The sequence below is a fragment of the Patagioenas fasciata genome, chromosome 21, assembly GCF_037038585.1.
Source record: "Patagioenas fasciata isolate bPatFas1 chromosome 21, bPatFas1.hap1, whole genome shotgun sequence".
Taxonomy (NCBI): domain Eukaryota; kingdom Metazoa; phylum Chordata; class Aves; order Columbiformes; family Columbidae; genus Patagioenas; species Patagioenas fasciata.
Genome location: NC_092540.1, coordinates 2,563,231 through 2,582,309, shown reverse-complemented (window position 1 = coordinate 2,582,309; position 19,079 = coordinate 2,563,231). Strand labels below are relative to the sequence as shown.

Sequence of the window (19,079 nt, the reverse complement as noted above, 5' to 3'; positions counted from 1 at the left end):
TTGTCACCTGTGACTGGTACCTGTCTGAGTTTGTCACAGCTGGGTATGATCCATTACTGCTCCAGTAGGAGCTTCTTCCCGACACACACGACTGGAGCGGATTGCGGTGTCCCCGGTTTGGTGGCAATAGGAGTTTACATCAGACTGGAAATTCCGTATTATATTTTCCCTGGAGTAATAGAATCTGACTGAATTCTGGGTTTATCTGTGTTCCTGAGATGGGAACGAGATCTTTTTTTCCAGTGACTGTGATTGCTCAAGAGGGAGCTGCACATGGTAGTGACAATCTCACTGGAAATTGTCACGCGGGTGGAATATGGCAGGAGGAAAAGGTCCATCAGTGCTAGAATACAGCAGTAATGAAGAAGACAGAGCATATTGCTAATTTATTGCATATATTGCTAATGGTACCTATAGCATGTGACACGATATAATATTTAAACGCGTAAGTAGAGGAAACAATGACCCCCTTCACCTCTTCAAGCAGTTGCTTCAAGACTTCCAGGTCAGGTTCAGGACTGGCCTACAGTCAGCTCCTGTTTCCTACATACTCATGCAGTTTAGTCCACTAGAAAACAGTACTAAATAGTTCATGTCTTTGGCAAATGCCTGACATGTTACAAAAGCCGAGGCAAATGCAGAATAGCCAGTTTTCTTCCTACATAGCACAGCCTGACAATTAAGAATTCATAATGAAGCCAGCTGAAGCAATGGACACATACTGCTGCTTGTTAAACATATGTGCAGCTTGCCACAGGATTAAAAAGAGCACTTTAAAGAGAGAGATGCAGGATATCCAAATGATCAACATTTACATGAATAGACCCACTGGGTCTTTTGTCAAACCCTGTGGAGCGGTGCTGGTATTAATAATTGGTAACGTGCTGTCGTACACTGGGAGAATTCCTGTTGCCATCAAACTTAGGGCAGCCTCAAACAATATTACATGGCAATTTTATCCTTCAAATGTCTAGCTACCTGACTGTATCCATTATTCTAATATTTAAGTTTCCATGGTCAGCATAACTAGAACAGTGAAGCTAAATTCTGATGTTTGCAGATAGTTTTTCACTGTCATGGAGAATTTTGTTCTTTTTGCTTGCAGAACTTCCTTACGGATGGGAAAAAATCGAAGACCCTCAGTACGGAACATATTATGTTGAGTAAGTGCTAATTATTAATTTGACACGGTTATAAATTGAGCAGAAAATAATGAAGCTCTTGAGAGAAGGAAATTAGCAGAGTTGAAAATGTTACTTCACGGAACAAGCTAACAGTTTGGCTTTGCAAAGCCAACACAGGCATTTAAATTCTGCTCAAACTGATGGGTTTTTTCCACTCTGTTGTGGAAACGGTGGAGTTGCTCTTTATGTGAGAGAGCAGCTCCAATGTATTGAGTATTGTCCAGGCACGGATGAGGAGCGAGTTGAGAGTCTGTGGGTGAGAATTAAGGGGCGGGCTGGCAGGGGTGGTACTGTTGTGGGTGTAACCTCATCTGGGTGTTCCTGCTCCAGTGGGGGGATTGGACTGGATGAGCTTTCCAGGTCCCTTCCAACCCCTGACATTCTGTGATTCTGTCTGAGTTCATAAACATTATAGGTAAATGGAAGCAGCACACAGGGTCAAGAGAAAAAGCAGCTTTTCTCAGTTCTAAACTATTGCAATCTGTGCAGAGTGGAGTGAAGGTGTGCTCTACCTAATAATTACAGAAAGGAAAATTGTATTGGCTCTTAAAGTAAATCGAGCTGTGGAAAGAACAAAAATGCTTTCAGTGTTGATTATGATAGTTTGGCGTTCATTCCTCCAGAGCATTAATTTGCGGTAGTAAATAATACTATTTGTAGATGGCTCTTTTGTGGTTGTCTTTTCTGTGAAACAGGCAGAACGCTTTCTGCTGAAATCCTGATCTACCTTTTGTATGTCTACAGTCATATTAACCAGAAAACTCAGTTTGAAAACCCAGTATTGGAAGCCAAAAGGAAAAAACAGCTGGGACAGACTGATGGCGGCTCCTCAAAATCAGGTATCACTGGATATTGTGTTCTTCGTCACTAGCATCTTTATCTGTGAGAATGCGTCATAAGTAACAGATTTTGGAATTCGTCGAGGCATTAACCTCGTCTTTTTGCTGCCCATTGTGATACTGCCCTCCCAAATCTGTAGGCTTTTTTGAATGATCTTTTAATGTTAAAATTGAACCGAGACCTTAAAACTGCTTTAAAATAATTCTGATCGTTTGAAGCTCATTGTCGTAAGCAGCTTTTGAATATACGGAGAGTTAGAAGAGCCAGCTGGAAGATGCAGATAAAACCACACCTTGAATTTTGTGCTTTTGATCTACTTTAAGCTTGGTATGCAAGGGTTAGAGTGTAAAACTGGGAACTGTAGGCGGGAGCTTTAATTCCAGCTCTGTCAAAATCTGTACTACAACACTCTTGATATTTCTAATTCGCTTAACTCAGCTGTGAAATGAGTGTAACAGCCTCTTGTTTGCTCCACTCCATCACAGCGCTGCAGAGGTTAACAAAACAAATCATTAACCCTTGTGACACCTTAAAACAAACAGAAACCTTACCAAAACTAATCCTGGTTTCCTACCTTGGTGTCTCTGTGTTCCGTAACTCAAAAGGACTGGAGAAGTCTGTCTTCACTAGAGATCCATCCCAGCTCACAGGAGCGCTTCTACGGACGTCGCTGAAGAAGAGTACAATGGGATTTGGCTTTACGATCATCGGAGGGGACAGACCTGATGAGTTTCTCCAGGTGAAGAATGTGTTAAAAGATGGACCCGCTGCACAAGATGGGAGAATCGCACCAGGTCAAGCATTATTTCTCTAAACTTCCATTTGTTGTGGTGCTTTTAGAGGCACAGGAGCCTTGATGAATGAGCGAGCAAAGCTGTGTGAACTGGCCAAGTGAGGAAAGGAGGGATGAAAGTACCTGCAATCCATGAAGAATTGCACACTTTGTTATTATATATTTAATTAAGTCAACTCTAAGCTTACTGTAACATACAGCATACGAGAAAAGGCAAAATGCTTCTTTACATAGCACGTAGGCTCTCTTACTCTTCAGATAAGAAGAGTTTGTGCTTTTGATGATTTAATAGCATTTAGTTGTGAAATGAAACAATTTCCTGCTTTGTTGCTGGCCTATTGTTTGAGCTTGTTTGTATGTGGTTCGTTTTCCTCCTGTGTAAACACGGAGACGGTCCTGCCGCGTTGTGTTGTGGCGCACGCACGCTGGAATGAAAAGATGTGTATCTGTTCCTGTTATTCATGTAACAAGAGAATTCCTGTTTTACCGATGCCCCGGCGTTGAAGCGATAAGGCCGTTTGTTTTCTGGGAGTATTGTATTGCAGATGCCAAGTTTCATGATCAAAATAATGCCAATTATGAAACGAGGTTTCAGGATTTGAAGCCTACTTCCACTTCATTTCAAAAATAGATCCTTAGCCGTGTGTGGCAAGAGTGCAGAACGCGTGTGGGCGCAATCCTAGCTTAAGTTCAGCCAGTCCTAAAATAAACATAGGACCCCCCCCCACCCCCCAAAAAAATCCGATTTATTCTGGATTGAGTTTAGGATGCTGTACAATATGAATTAAAGTAGAAGACATCTGCTTGCGGTGTTGTGCGTGCAGTGCTTCATCTCCTGTGGCTCTACGGTATCGTTTTTAAAATCTGCTGCAGATTAAACTTTATATATTTAGCACACTATGTTCTGAGATGAAATAGAATCAGTGCAACGAGGAAATCCTTTATGCTTTTTGGCAACAGATAGCCAAGAGGTGATAGCCCAGCCACCCTGCATTGTTGTTTTTGAGGACTGGACAGCGATTCCCTCCAGTTGGGCTTTTGTTCTGGGGCTCAGACCAACACCAGACAGGTACGGGTGGTTCCATTACTGGTTTTGACGCTGTTGAACTTTCTATTGTAACAGGTGATGTCATTGTAGACATAAACGGAAGCTGCGTCCTTGGCCATACCCATGCGGATGTTGTCCAGATGTTCCAGCTCGTTCCCGTCAACCAATACGTGAACATGACGTTGTGTCGTGGTTATCCTCTTCCCGAGGACAACGAAGACCCTGTGGTGGATATAGTGACAGCCACACCTCTCATCAACGGACCGCCTGTGACCAAAGGAGACGTTTGTGTCACCAGCCAAGATTTAATAGCGGGAACAGTTGTGTTGGACCAGAATGGAAAAATGGGCCCTATGTTGGTCAACGGTCGTCTGAACGGCCCTTCCATGGACATGACGGAGCAGAGGATCTCCCTGGCGTCTTCCGGAGGCTCCCAACCCGACCTGGTCACCATTCCCCTGGTCAAAGGCCCTAAAGGCTTTGGGTTTGCCATTGCAGACAGTCCCACGGGACAGAAGGTGAAGATGATTTTAGACAGCCAGTGGTGCCAAGGCCTTCAGAAGGGGGACGTGATCAAGGAGATTTGCCATCAGAACGTACAGAGCTTGACACACCTGCAGGTGGTGGAGGTGCTGAAGCAGTTTCCAGTAGGAGCAGAGGTGCCGCTGCTCATTGTAAGAGGAGGTACATACGTAAATTTGCAGTTGTCGTACATGGTTATGTGCTTTTTAAAAGTCCCTTTTAAGTGTGATATCTAAATCATGTCCAGTCTTGGCAGCTAAATAGCGGTTTATTATGTCTTTGAGTCATTATGTTCTATGTTTAATTTATACTCATGGTATCTGGGGTGAGAACACGTTGCTAGGGTTTGGTTTTTTCCTTTTTTTTTTCCAAAATTTTATGATGATATGTTTATGGACCATCTCTTCCAAGAGCCCGGGGAGTGCTAGAGCAGAAATGTGGTCTCTAGCGTCATACAGAGCGTATGATGGATGGGGTTTGCTGAGGCTCTCCACATGTATTCCAGTAAGTGCAGCTGCAGTGGAGGGTGGTGACAGGAGCCGGGAAGAAGCATCAGCAGTGAGGCGGAGCTGATTGCTGGAAATACCCCAAAAATTCTCATTTTTGCACTTGCCTATTTATACCTCTTCATTGACCGTCAGTCACAGACCAGGAGACATCTTCTCCCCAAAAACTGGCTGGAAGATCGCATGGGTTTGCCAGACAGAGCTGAATGAATTGCGAAGCAACACGTGGCTGCTCAGCGTCCCTTTAAGCTCTTATTGTAGCCCTGGGTGTCACTTCAAGCAGTCATTGACATGCAAAAATCTCCAGGTCTTTTTCCTTATAGATGCTACAATCAGGGAAGGAGATAATTAGTTTTCTTTGTTAGCAAGTGAAATTCCTCTGCAGAAATTCACAAAGTCTCCGTATCCAATGAACCAATGTGTGTTTTGGTTGAGCGGTGTCTAACAAAAAGAGAAATAGATGGTTTTTCATCGTTGCACAGCTGGCAATTCTAATCTGAGACCTCTCTGAAGTGCTGGGTTTGGTCAAGTGAACATTGAAGATTGAATGAGCATTTGTTATATTCAACCTAGGAGGAGCTGATTGTGTTACTTTAATGCTGTTTAAAACTTTGATGCCCAAGTATTGAAATTGCTTTCTCCATTGTGTCTCCTTCAGGTCCACCTTCACCTACTAAAACTACCAAAGGGGTGAGTATTAGAAATGTGTTTCTATGGAGAATATTCAGGGATTTTCAGTTACAAAACGGCCTCATAAATACGATGTGCTTAACACAAAAGATTCCTTGGAAGTGTTTAATGGAGATGATGGATCTCTCTCTTCTTACCACTGAAGAATCAAGAACGTGGCAAAGATCTTGTATGACAAGAGGTGTAGTATTGTTGATTTGTCACGATTTAAATATGTCGCTGCTGCTTAAGTTCTATCATTATGTCCCTTTTTTCCGCACTATACTTAAAATCACTGCATGCCCACTTTAAGCTGCCTTTGTACTCTCATCGCTGGATTTTAGGAGCCTCATCAGCGCGGCTCCCGTGCAGGCTAAAAATACTTTGGACTCAGGGACTGGCGTTGGAGCACACGTGCAGTAGCGATTTCCCACGGAGCACTCGATGTTCAGTGGCATTAAGCAGCGTGGCAAAATAATTCAGTTAGAAAGGGCAAGTTCTTGTGTTTATAAACATACAAGAAGTGTCAAACTGCTAAACCCCTTGGGGGTTTTTCTTCTGCTCTTCGTAAAAGGGCATCTCTAGGTCTGTTCTGCTTGTGCTTTTGTTTAACGTGCACAGACACATGCAGGCTACCGTGGTCCAGTTTTCCGGATTGGGTTTCAACCCAGAATGAGTATTTAGAGTTCCTTGAGTGCGTAATCGATTGGAAATCAGGGTGGGAGACCACAAGCATGCTTGGTGTCCTTTGTGAAATACTCTTAGGCCTGTTGCAGCTATCAGATCATAAGAGAAAAATGCAAATACTGACACTGGTCACTCCAGACTCCCTTTCTAAGCCCTTCAGTAGAAATCTGTGGCCTGTGAGGGCGATTTAGTGCAGTCAGACATGTACCTACTGGAAAAGCTACCTCGAGGTCTAACGTTATTCCCTTGTTTTGCCCTATGTTTCACTTCCACATGGTATTTATCGTCTTTGCTTGCACAAGTGTGCGAGTTAAGTTGTGCCTTTGATTGAAGCTGTGTTTTGTGGGGCGGGCTGTGTTGCAGAAGGACAAGCAGGACAGCTCGGGGAGTTTGGAAGCTGTTGGTGACCCCATCCCGCAGCCGATGCCGTTCCCGCCCACCGCTGTGCGGCCAGGCTCTCCCAAACTGGACCCTTCCGAAGTCTACCTGAAGTCTAAGACCATGTACGAGGACAAACGTGAGTATTTCTGTTTCAACTTGGGAATATCCAGTTGTGAAGGAATTTGATTTGTCGTGTGTGATAAAACCACCGCGACTGCCGAGTCCGCTAAGCTCCTGTAAATAAAACAGTTCAAGAAATGCGTAATCCATACAGAAAAGCAATTAAAATATCCTTCAGCCCTGTTTATGATAAAACAGTTAATCATAGAAATGGTCTCAAGGATGAAGCAGACCTGACTCTGATGTGTATTACAGACCAAATTTGATCCTGGCCCACCGTACGAATGACATTCGACATTCTCCTCTGACATTGGTCAATCCATCCTATCCCTTTTCAGCCTTTCTCAAAAATGTATTTTTCCATTTGGAAAGAGGACATCACTGAATATTTGACTGAATGATTTACTGTATTTCTATTTGCTGTGCTTCATCAATAGGAAGAGTCAGAATGCGCCATAAAAACATAATCTTTTGATAATCTCACATAGCTCCTTACATGTTTTGAAATGTTGCTTTGTCTTAGCTCCAAACACAAGAGATTTGGATGTTTTCCTCCGAAAACAAGAGTCGGGCTTTGGTTTCCGGGTGCTCGGAGGGGATGGACCAGACCAGCCGGTAAGTGAAACAGTTTATGGTTGCCTACGTGTTATCTGATGGTACTGCTGTTAGAATAACTCCTGCTCTGTCGTCCCAATTTCCCTCTCATTCTAAACAGTTCAGTCATGTCAGAATTGATCAGTAACTGCCTGTAAAGATGAAGAATTGGTTCGGATTACCTTTCTTTTTTCCCTCTTTGTGGCCAACTTTAATCCGCAAGGTTCCCGTGCCCTCTCCGCTATCTCGAGTCTCTTTGGCAGCGGTTTTCTCTGCCCGGCTGATAACGCTGATGTTTTTTCTGTGCTTGCTGCTGTATTTCGGGAGCACTTTACCCGTTGCCACTCGATCCCCACGTTGTTCTTGGCACAAAATGCTCGTCCTGGGTGGAAAGGAGCTTCTGTTCCCTCCCCGAACGTGGTCAGGCCGCTCTTTGGATGCAGCCCAGCGAAACAAGGCAGCATTTGGGGTTGTTTTGTACCACTTTTCCCCCACCTCTCCCACCAAATTTTCAAAAGCACGTTTGGTTCTGTGAGCCCGCGTGGCTTCTGCTGGATTCATCTCGGGGAGGCAAGCGCAGCCTTCCCAGTGCACTCCTTCAGGTTTTTATTTGCCTTGTGTTTCCCTCTCATCTCAGAAAATACAGAGTGTGGTACTCCAGGATTTTCATGAAAGCCTCGAAGCAGAGCCTGTTAAGACTGGCTGCCTTCTGCAAATGGGGTTTTGCATTGTAACTGGTGTCAAAATGCAGCTCTGGAGTTTGCACAGGAGGAGGAATATGGGCGAATGCCAGCGTGGAAACCCCTGGGCGATCAGTTCCTCTGCCATCAGCCTTTAGGAGACTCCATTTCCAAAAAAGCCAATATTTCCCTCTGGGAAGAAGTGCTAAGACTTGTAGACAATGTCAGGGGCCATTCCCTCAACTCTCAACAGGAAAAGCTTTTGGAACAGATACAGTTTTCTGATTGCAGTTAAGGAATACAGGTTTTTTTCAGCCTTTTTTTTTTTTCCTATCCTTTTCTGGTTTTTCTCCTCAAAAGAAGAGCGAAGCCAAAGAATTTTACTTCTGTTGCAGTGTCGTGGTGTTTTGTTTCCATAGCAGCCGGTGGTAAGTCCAGGCTGGCGGCAGGAACGCTGCGTGCGGATCAGCTGCCCACATGGCTCCCCTTCCAAAAACTGCTGGCCATGATCTCCCATTTAACTCGAATATGATTCTAACGCATGAAAGAGCGTGTGGTGCTCTTATCTGTGGTATATTTAGTAGCACTTTACGAGGTGGGGGTAGAGAAGATTGATAAGAGGGGTGCAGCTGTTTAAATTCATTATCTAATCACCAAAAGCTGCGTGCTGGAAAAACTTGAAGCGTGGAACTGTCTGAGCAGCTTTTCCAAATGAAATTTGAGTTCTTTCAGAAGCTTTTACTTCTTCCCCAGTCACCCTGGCCTAGATTTGGTAGGAAAAATATAAAGTAAGTAGAATGAATGACAGAGGCTTTCATTTCAATAATGCCTGGGAAATCATATATATGCAATAAGTACACAGTGTATGCTTATATCAAAAGCCGGGCTTTCTAACAAGCTGACAAATACACTCAAGAGATAGCGATACTTCCAGAATCCATGGAAATAAGGATTAAAAAACCCCAAAAAGTTTTTATGTATTTACTGGATGCTTTGAACCCCCAAATTGCATCCACCATGTGTGCAAAGTGTGCTCGCTGGTGACGTTTCTGCTGGAATTGAGGGATAATCTTTAAAAATACCTTCTCCAAAGCTCAATCTTTAAAAATATCTTCCCCAAAACCCTGGTCTGTTTGGTTCCACCTGGATCCCGCCCATGGCGAGTTCTGGTGAATCCATGTTGTGCTGAATCCGCGTTCTGCCGTCCAACCCCCCGACTCTGCTCTGCCGACAGATCTACATCGGAGCCATAATCCCGCTGGGAGCGGCGGAAAAGGACGGCAGGCTGCGAGCCGCGGACGAGCTGATGTGTATCGACGGAGTCCCCGTCAAAGGGAAGTCGCACAAGCAGGTTTTGGACTTGATGACCAGCGCTGCTCGCAACGGGCAGGTGCTGCTCACGGTCCGCAGGAAGATCTTCTTCGGTGGTACGTGTCCGTCTGTCCCGAGAGGGTCCTGCGGGGCACAGGTCTGGCTAAAGGAACACTTAGGGTTTTGTAAGCGGATGGATTAAAGCTGCTCTGAAACTTAGCGGTTGTTGCACTAGAGCTGAGCAGCTTGAGATTGAGGAGGGTCAGCTGTAGTGCTGAGTGGCTGGAGGAAAACAGCATTTAGTAAGTGATGCTTTGGTGCTTGCACAGCTCACACAGGTACGGCTCTGAAAATAACGATGGCAGTGGCGCTTTCTTGAAATCTTTTTGCAGGTATTAGTTAGAACAGCCACTAACGCTGTGCAAATCAAGTAATAACACAGTGTCTTTTCTGTACAGTATGCTGTATTCTCAAATCTTCCAGCATCTATGTGTGGCAAGAATAAGTACACTCAAACCAGTGGTGACTCAGGGCAGCATCTGGTGATGCTGCAGTTTTAGATCAATGTCCAGATTGGCAGTGGACAGATTGTTGTCCTTAACTCGATGACGCTGATCCTGTGAATGACAGAGCTGGAATGGGGGTTCAGAACTGGGAACAGTCCCTGTTCCGATCAGCAACCAATGTTGCTTTTCCATTGCGTTATTCAACCAGTAATTCCGAGTATATACAAGTAAAAGGAAAAAGTACTTTTAAGCTTAATTCTCCTTTTCTTTAAGGTGCCTTCTGGTAGATTGACTACTTTAGGACCAAAATTTTATGGGTTTCCTAAAAGAAAGCCTGGCTTAAGTCTTCAAACTGCCTTTTGAAAAACATTTCCATTGTTCCAAGTAAACAGTTGTTCCTCACTGTGTACGCGCTGCCAGGTCTGTTCAGCTGTGTGCAAGGGCTTTCCTGGCACAAATACGCACACCTGAGTGGGACCTTGAACCTTTGAAGGCTTTATCCTCCATCTGATTTCCATTTGACCCAAACTGTGTTGTTAATAAACTGACCCCTTACTTTCCCAGGCAGCCAGTGCTCCCTCATGCTGGCAATGATACTGAGATGCAGGTTTTGCTGTAGCTGCTTGATACCCCAGCAGTATTGGTTTTGCCTTATTTGTTGTTTGTCTCTTACCTGCAAGGGGAAAAGCAAGCGGAGGAGGAGGAGTCGCAGCCTGTCCTGACGCAGAACGGTTCTCCCCGACCCAATCGGGCAGAGCTTGTGAACCAGCAGCCCCTGGAGGTCTATGACGTCCGTTTGCAGCGGAAAGAGAACGAAGGATTTGGCTTCGTCATCCTCACCTCAAAGAACAAACCTCCTCCTGGCGGTAAGTGCCGTGTTCTGGTGTCGTTGTCACCGCCACTCGCTGCCCGGTGCTCGTACCACGGCGTCGGTGTGAGAGCAGGGCCGCTGCTTATGATCGGGTAGCATTCCTTATTTTGGGGGTCTGAGAGAATAGAGACTGGAGCACTTGGGAGAAAACAACGAAGTTGTTACTGTCAGGCAGGGTGTTTGTGTAGAAAGATCATCAAAATGAAAAAGCAGCACACTTTGGTGTTATAGCTCTGATAGATGGACGTGGCTTCAGGCATAGTTGTAAAGATAAACGGCAAGATAACCAAGGTTGAAAGGGAAAATAAAAAGAAGTGTGAGCAGTAGCTGTTTGCAGGAAGCCCTGCAGTCCAGCTCAGCGATGGAAGATCCCGCACGGGACCAGCTCTGATTTCTGTGCCTCGTGCTGGTGGCGCCTGCTCCCCCGCGGTGCCAGGAAAGGTTGAACTGTTTTGTGCGTGAGGTGGCGGGTACGATCATCCTTCTGAGATTCATTCCCTTGGGCCATCAGATTTGGGTTATCTGCCCCGAAACACAAACCCGCTCAATGTGTTCACCCACAGACTCAATTCACTGACACTGAAATACAGGTAACTCCTGAAGTCCTTACTCGATTCCTTTAGTGTAAATCACTCTTCTGAAACTTTCTCAGCCGGTTCCAGACAGATGTAATGAAGCACTGCAAGTTTGTCTCTTTTTTTATTGAGCCTCAGACACTTCCTTCTGTTTTTCCACTTCGTTTTACTGCACAATAAAAAACCAGCGGGAGCGCAGGGAAGAAAAAAATCAGTTTCTAAATAACACGGTGCTGAATTCATATGATGTATATTTAGAGTGTGATGCAGTCTTGGCTCAGACGGCACCTTTTCAGGAATGTTCAAGCCAGCTGCTCTGGGATGCGTGGTGCTGGGATGTGCAGCGGCCGTGGTCCATGCACGGAGCTGCTGTCACGTTGCCATGGCAACCGCAGGGCAAGATGTCACCCCCCATGCGTGATGATCACATCCCGCGTCAGAGTGGCCGCGGGTTGACGGTGTGTTGTCTGGTCCGTCAGATATTAAGAAAACATATTATAAACAGAATTATTCTAGAATATATTGGTATTCTGCTACAATATAGCTACTACACACAACATTTTGTCTGGGGATCTGCTGCAAGTCCCTGTTTATTTGATACTAGGACTGAAATCAGAAGACAACTGAAAGCAATTCAAGTGCTGGAAACATGAGCCCTGTGGTCTGGGCTGTTTCTGACACACAGGAAAGGAGACGCTGGTGCATCCGCAGGCTCTGCTGTGCAGAACTGTTCTGTGCCGCGGTTTAGTGAGGCTCCTGTGTTCTTGTAAAGCCAGGATATTTTAAAACAAGTAATCAGCAATCGAGGCTGCAGCCCTGCAGTGCTTTACTCTTCACAGTTGGCTCTTAGGTTTATATAATACTTAAAAAACCAGGCTATTAAGGGAAGTGTAATTAAAATTTAAACTCATGGTGAATGCTAGGAGGCATCAGTGTCTGTTACTTCATAGTAACTTCTGCATGTGCTGGCTCATTAAAACAATCTGTGATGGCTTTTCAATCTTGGGTGGCTGATGATGCTGTGAAAGGGTTTCAGATGTGCTGTTGTGGATTTGAAAAGCATGGATTTGATAATCCTGAGAAGTGCATGATGTTCCTCACCTCTGCCACCCCCCAGAGGAGAGCATGTTTGGGAGAGCAGCCGCTACAGCAAACAGGGATTCATCGAACCACTGGAGGTGCAAACGGGCTTGTATGTGAAGTGCCAGTGTTAATGGAACGTGTGGAGGTCGGTCTGGAGGGGTGTTTGGGAACGAGATACCAAGGAGCAGTGCAGTGATTCCTGCAGAGAAGAGCCCTGATGAGGGATGTGGGAAGGACAGGAGCCAATGTCGCTGTGCTTTCAGGCGTCCAGCTGAAACTGTTCTAGACGCGTGGGAAAGCACGCTGACTGATGCGCTTCGACGTAACGCGGATGGGCTCTGGCGAAGCCACGTCGGCGCGCAGGCAGCTGCGGGTTTTGGTCGGCTCCTCGCCGCACGGTGCGTCTCGCTGGCTGCCGGCTGCCATCTGCCGTGCTGACGTCCGGCTCAGCAAACCGTAAAACCACATCTCTCCCCGAGCACCAGCGCGGGGCTGGGAGAGCGGCCAGAGCGGAGCATCCCTCCCTCCTTCTGCATTTTGAGTTCTGCTCGTTCCTGCATCCGTGTTCACCTCCGGGAAAGTAACTCAGAAAAGTCTGGATACAGAGCAGAGTGTCACCATGGGCTGAAATGAGGAAACCAAGCCAGGAGAGCTCGCTAAAATTCAAAATTATTATTCCGGGTGCACGTTCATCTCAACAGGAACAGGGACCATGTCTGTGCGGAGCTGATCTGCACAACTTGCTGAGGTGCTCACCAGATTACTAAGACAGTCTCTGGCAGGACAAGTTTGATTTCCCTTTGAAGTGTGTTTAAGGCTTATTTTGTGGTTGTAAGGAGGAAGAATTAACCCGTGCGTCCAGATCTCACACCCCTGTGTTAAACCAAGTGTCCATAGCTGTCTCTGAGTCCACACGGAGCCCCAGGGAATTGAAAACAACATGTTAGGAGCAAGGAAACAAACTGCTTCAGAGCGCTCCTGGACACGTGGTCTTATTCATCCCTTTGCAGATGTGACCCATTTCCTCCCTGCGTTTTGCTTTAGGCGCAACACCTTGTATGTGACAAGGCCGTGCTGTCAGGGGTCGCTGTTCCCGTTCACTCGGTAGAATGAAGGATTTTTAGTTATTTGCAGGTTTTTCTTGTGCTACCAGCGCCGCGCATCGGAGCAGGATTGATCTCTGGGCCAACTGTGGCAATCCTGGGCTTGGGTGATGCTTACGCAGATATTAATTGTGTTGCCCTGTCTGTTTTCGGTTTCCTAGTGATTCCTCACAAGATCGGGCGAGTTATAGAGGGGAGCCCAGCCGACCAGTGCGGGAAGCTCAAAGTGGGAGACCGCATCTCGGCGGTGAACGGCCAGTCCATCGTGGAGCTCTCGCACGACAGCATCGTGCAGCTCATCAAGGACGCGGGCAATGTGGTGACCCTGACGGTGGTGGCCGAGGAAGGTGAGGAGGGAGCCCTGGGCGGGTGGATGGGTCCCGCCACGCTGCCAGAGACTGGTGTTTGTGACCTTGGAAGTTAATTCATGTAAAGCAGAGTATTTTAAGGTGTTTGGAGGTGAGAGTGAAGCTCAGCTGTTTGCTCTGAAGGCAGGTGGGGCAGGTGGGGTTGTACTGAAAAATGAGGTACAAGTAACCTGGGGTGGTGCAAGGTGTCCCTGCCCATGGCAGGGGGGTTGGAACAATGTGGTCTTTGAGGTCCCTTACAACCCAAACCATTTTATGACTTTGGTGACAACACAGCACAGGGTAAGAGAAGTTCTCATGGTTTCTAACATGAGAGAGGGGATAGTGCTCCCAGGGAAATGTGATCTGTCCATACCCTGTGTTCATCAACCAAAGAGAAATGGCCTCTCCTGGGGGTCTTGCAGCAAACACAGGGTGGTGGTAAGAGAGAAAATCCTCCTGTCCCCATACAGAGGTTGTCCCTTGCTACTGCGGTGCTGCCAGCAGCAGTGTCCCAGGTCAGGGATGTGCCCTCGGGTGCTCCGAGGTCTCAGGGACACCAGCTCCCCAAGTCCTCCCCATTTAGCCACCGAGTTTTTCCATCCCGCCACATTAGAACACACAAATCCCCTCGTGCCGCATCCCTGGGCTAAGGGAGAAGATGCTGTGGTTCTGCCTGCTGAAACCACCCTTTGAAAAATGGTCCTGTCCCACCGCGAAAACCTCGCGCGGGGTTTTGCTGCGGAACCTGGAGCCCGCTGGCGAATTCCCCACATGTGAGTGCTGCATCAGTATCTGTGACTATTGGTATTTGTGACTGCGAGGTCCCCTCTTTGGAGAGGCCGTAGTTGTAATGAAAGCTCCCATGCAGCACTGTGCTCAGTATGATATTGTTCCTACACAGGCAATTCACTGTAAATATATAAAATCCAGTCATTTGAAGAGAAAAGCTGTTTTCCAGCCCTGCTCACCACTGTGTCTTTCCGGATTGCTGCTTGTGGGTTTAATTAAACTCACCATCATTATTCTGTCAGAAAGCTGGTTTTCTTCGCCTTTTAAATAATAAATACCTAAAACCAGAATGTGAATAAAGCCAACAGATCATTCTCTAATTTCACATTCACTGCAAATATTTAACATGCTCTCTCAGCCCATAATACAGAATTTCAAAGACTTTATTTTCCTTTTTGTTAACGCTTGAAGCAGAGAGGCTTCTATTTTTCTGTTAAGATTTTCTTTATCAAATCTAATTCACTCTGGTTTGAAGGGACTCCCCCCGAAGCACTTGCCCAGAGCAATGGTTGTAATGCAACTCAAGTCTGAGTTGCTTGCATTAAATCTGTTTCTCTGCGGCTCTTGATCAGCTTTGTTTTCAAAACAAGCTTTTTGAATCCAACATTTTTGTCCCTTATTTATGCAGGAGCTGGAGTCTGCCTAAGAATTCAGCTTTTCCCACTTCCACATTTACAGATTTGGAGCCAAAATGTAGGAGTAAGAAACTGAGGAGAAACAACAAAGAAAGGGAAGGGGGGAAGTAAGATGTGAAGGATTTTGTGATGCAGGATTCACCTCCAAAGAGAAAAATGCCTGTTTTACCAGCTGTTGAGCATCGCGAAGCATAAACCCGGGCAGCATTCTCTGTTCCCTGGTGCCTCATCCTCAGCGCTGTCCCCCGAGATCCTCGTCGTGCCCCTTCCCGCTCCCTCCAGCTCCCGCAGACGTGCGAGCTTTGCTTTTCATCCAAATAAACGAATCCCACTTCACGCGCCAGCAGCCGTTCTTTAGCATTTTTCACAAAAGCAGGAGCCTGTCAGCCTTTGTCGTGTGTGAGCTGGGAACACGGGAGAGCAGGCTGCAGAAATTGTACAAACAGATGGCATTTTTCTTGCCTGTGCTTCTAAATTAAAACTCTGAGTATAAACCCAGAGTAAAAGTTGACATTTTGTCTCTAGAGAAAAACCTCTTTAAGGCACGTTGTAGTAACAGCACCGAGCGGTGCTGCAAAGGGCTTCCGAGACCTGGCATTCCCGAGAAATTCACTGTTATAATACGCCTTGTGTTTTCCTTCCCTTAAGATGCTGAAGCGCTCGGTGTATTTTACGGGGGTTGGTTTGTTCTTCAGTGAGAAATGCAGTGAAGATGTGCCTGGGAGAGGACTGGGACATCTCTAGTGTGGGTGCTTGGTCTAAAACCCCTTTGTTCTGTCTGATTTGGTTAAAATTGTGTTGTTTTTCTAAGGAAAAGGAGCATAGGTAAGAGTAACATTTATTCCTTGGGTTCCTGGTGTTGGACTTGGAAAAATCCCCTTCACGCTGTGCCGAGCCTGGGATGCTGTGGTGGTGGCATCCGCAGGACGCTGGTGGTGACTCTGCCCGGCTTCATGTTTGGGAAGAAAAATGTATTAATGGAAAAGGCTGTGGGGCATTGGAACAGGCTGCCCAGGGCAGTGCTGGAGTCACCATCCCTGCAGGGCTGGACAGACGGACATGAGGTTCTCAGGACATGGGGCAGTGCCAGGGTGGGTTATGGTTGGACTCGATGATCTCGAGGGGCTTTTCCAACCAGAATGATTCATGAAGGTCTCTCTGACTGTTGGTTTTGTTTGAATTTCTCAGAACACCGTGGTCCCCCCTCGGGAACGAACTCAGCCCGGCAGAGCCCAGCTCCGCAGCACCGGCCGCTGGGACCAGCGCCGCCCAGCGCTCCCAGCACTGACAGGTACTGGATTTGGCTAGAGGAACCGGGAGCAGCTAGAAAACCTTGACCAGGGGGATTATGAATTCCCGAGTAACATCCACGTCCTTTTACCTCCGTGCAGGGCAGCTACGGAAGGTGAAGCTGGAAAAGAAGGTTCCAATAGTTACAGGCTCTCCTGGCCTGAGCACAAGCACTTGACACAACCCGACGCTGGCGTTGCTGCAGCTGTTGGGAGCCGACATTCGCAGGTACGGGTGACCAGCGACCTCCAAAATACTCCATGAAGACACTGTACAGCAGCATTGCCACAGTGTTCACAAGCAAAACATTTCCCTGGCAGATGTGGGTAGAAAAGCCGGGTGTAGAAACGCACCGAAGTCTTTCACACGGTGTTTTTGCTAATGTTTTAAATTTGATTATCTCCTTAGTATAGTTGAATACTCGTAATTAGAAAAGAAGCACTCATGAGTAGTGATGATTTCAGTTCAAATGGTGGATTGCACGTTTTTCAAAACATAGAAGCGTGTGAAGCATTTTTCCAGAAAAAGACACGTTTAAATCTGCCTGCGAGTCCTCATCTCTCTTTTCTCTGATTCCCGCCCAGAATCCTGGCTGCTTCCCAGTGGAGCTGGAAAGGGGCCCCCGTGGGTTTGGATTCAGCCTCCGAGGAGGGAAGGAATACAACATGGGCTTATTCATCCTGCGGCTCGCAGAGGACGGGCCGGCTGTCAAAGACGGGAGAGTCCACGTGAGTTTGGCCACTCTCATCGATTTGTTGATCAAATTGGCTTTTTGACACGTTAATTTACCTATAGGGGCAACAAACTGTGTGTGGTTCAGGGTGGCAGAGCGGTTACTGGGGATACTTTTGGACAAATTGCCCAGCGGAGCAGGAAGGAGAATGAATCACTGTCCAAGTCAGCGGATCTGTAAGGAATGTTTGTGTGGATATTGAGCTGTCGCTGTGTGGTGTTTGAAGGTGTAAGCCGAACGTTTTTCAAACATTATGATGTTAATTCTTATACTTAACGAATTCGCTTTCAAATGTTGGAGTAAAAGCGAAATACGTGGGTACAATGGCCCGTGGTGACCGAGGAGCAGGGTCCCCAGCCCTGCACCGTGTCCCCAGCAGCTCGGAGCACAGAGCCGCTGTGAGCACAGATCTGCTGGCCCAGCCTCGGCGTGTTCGCGGTTTTCACGTCGTTCGCTGTCTCAGCCGAGCCTGAGAACGGTGTCATTTTCTGGTGTGGTTTCCTGGCCGTGTTCTGGATCAGGACAGAGGAATTTCTCACCATTAGCGGCAGCTGAGCGTGACGGGCGGCACGTCACCGCGTCCTGTCCCGGCCGATGAGCCGCCAGCCCGTGACCTCCTCTGGCAGAGACGCTTTATTTAACAGAGCCCAGACAGTCTTTAAACCGCTGATTTTATGCGCTAGTGACATCCATTGGCTGATCCATGTATTGCGAAATAGGGTCCGCGGCTCTTTTTCCGGGTGTTTTTGTACAACCCCCATCCAGACGCCTGCGGTGTGACCCGTAATTATCTGCCCAGACCTCTATAAGTGGCTAATTAGCCTCAGGCCCTGGTGCTGATAACTGCAGGGTGGTGATCTCTCCTACCTAGAATAAAAATCCTCTTTCCTTACATTAAACTGGTTCTCCCACAGCAGCATTCACCTCTGTGTTTGGTGTAGAGAAGTCGCTGCGTTACCTGGTTATGGTGACTTTACCAGGCGCCAGGTTTGCCGTGGTTCATCCATAACCTCCCTCCACACAACCATCTGGAATTAAAATACCTTCAAGCCTCTTACTAAAAACTCTTATTAAAAACCAGTCCGAGATGCATAAAGACTCACCCGGTTGTGCTGTTTTCTCGGCAGGTTGGGGACCAAATAGTTGAAATCAATGGAGAACCCACCCAAGGAATCACTCACACCCGAGCCATCGAGCTGATCCAGGCCGGGGGGAACAAGGTTTTGCTGCTGCTGAGACCAGGGACCGGGTTGATCCCCGATCACGGTACGTCCCGCTGCGCTCTCATCGCTTTGCTTCTCTCTTGAGATAGATCGCGGTTGTTTTAAAATACAAGCAATGTTTTTTGGTAGAATTAACACATAACGAGGGATATTACCCATTGTATATTTGCCATTGTCATAAGTTTCACAGCTCTGTCCAAGCTCATCAAGTTTTCCTGCACAAATACATTAATTAGCACTGATTGCCTTTAAAATTAAAACTGTGATACAGTACTCGGTTCAGAATGGCTATAGTAAGAATATTGTTTCTGTACAGATTTACTTCACTGCTTTTAGCCTTCTAGATGATGAAACGCTTGGTTTCCAAAGCCGAGGCTTGAGAAAGAAAGCAGGAGAGAGGCAGCTGTGCTCTCCCAGTTCATTCTTTTTGTTGAAAGGTGCGAATTCTGCATCTGAAATGGGAAAACACAACTTTGTAGGGAGGGAAAAATAATGAGCCGAGATCAGGGCCGAGATTTGGTGCCTCTTGCTGTTAATCACACGTTTCCGATTGAAATCTTGCTCGCTGTGCTCTGTGATTTTGGTA

At 46.7% G+C, this 19,079-nt stretch overlaps 1 protein-coding gene across 2 annotated transcripts in view; it reads left to right on the top strand.

Moving 5' to 3' along the window:
• Positions 1-19,079, top strand: part of MAGI3 (membrane associated guanylate kinase, WW and PDZ domain containing 3) — a 56,610-nt gene that overhangs the window by 34,015 nt on the left and 3,516 nt on the right. For both annotated transcript variants that reach the window (XM_065854716.2, XM_065854717.2), the window contains exons 7-20: positions 1,106-1,163; positions 1,929-2,023; positions 2,630-2,818; positions 3,941-4,549; positions 5,552-5,583; positions 6,613-6,766; positions 7,274-7,365; positions 9,259-9,451; positions 10,522-10,707; positions 13,635-13,820; positions 16,436-16,538; positions 16,639-16,765; positions 17,122-17,265; positions 18,398-18,536. In XM_065854716.2, coding sequence (XP_065710788.1) covers positions 1,106-1,163; positions 1,929-2,023; positions 2,630-2,818; positions 3,941-4,549; positions 5,552-5,583; positions 6,613-6,766; positions 7,274-7,365; positions 9,259-9,451; positions 10,522-10,707; positions 13,635-13,820; positions 16,436-16,538; positions 16,639-16,765; positions 17,122-17,265; positions 18,398-18,536 — 2,307 coding nt within the window. The remainder of the gene's footprint in view (positions 1-1,105; positions 1,164-1,928; positions 2,024-2,629; positions 2,819-3,940; positions 4,550-5,551; positions 5,584-6,612; positions 6,767-7,273; positions 7,366-9,258; positions 9,452-10,521; positions 10,708-13,634; positions 13,821-16,435; positions 16,539-16,638; positions 16,766-17,121; positions 17,266-18,397; positions 18,537-19,079) is intronic.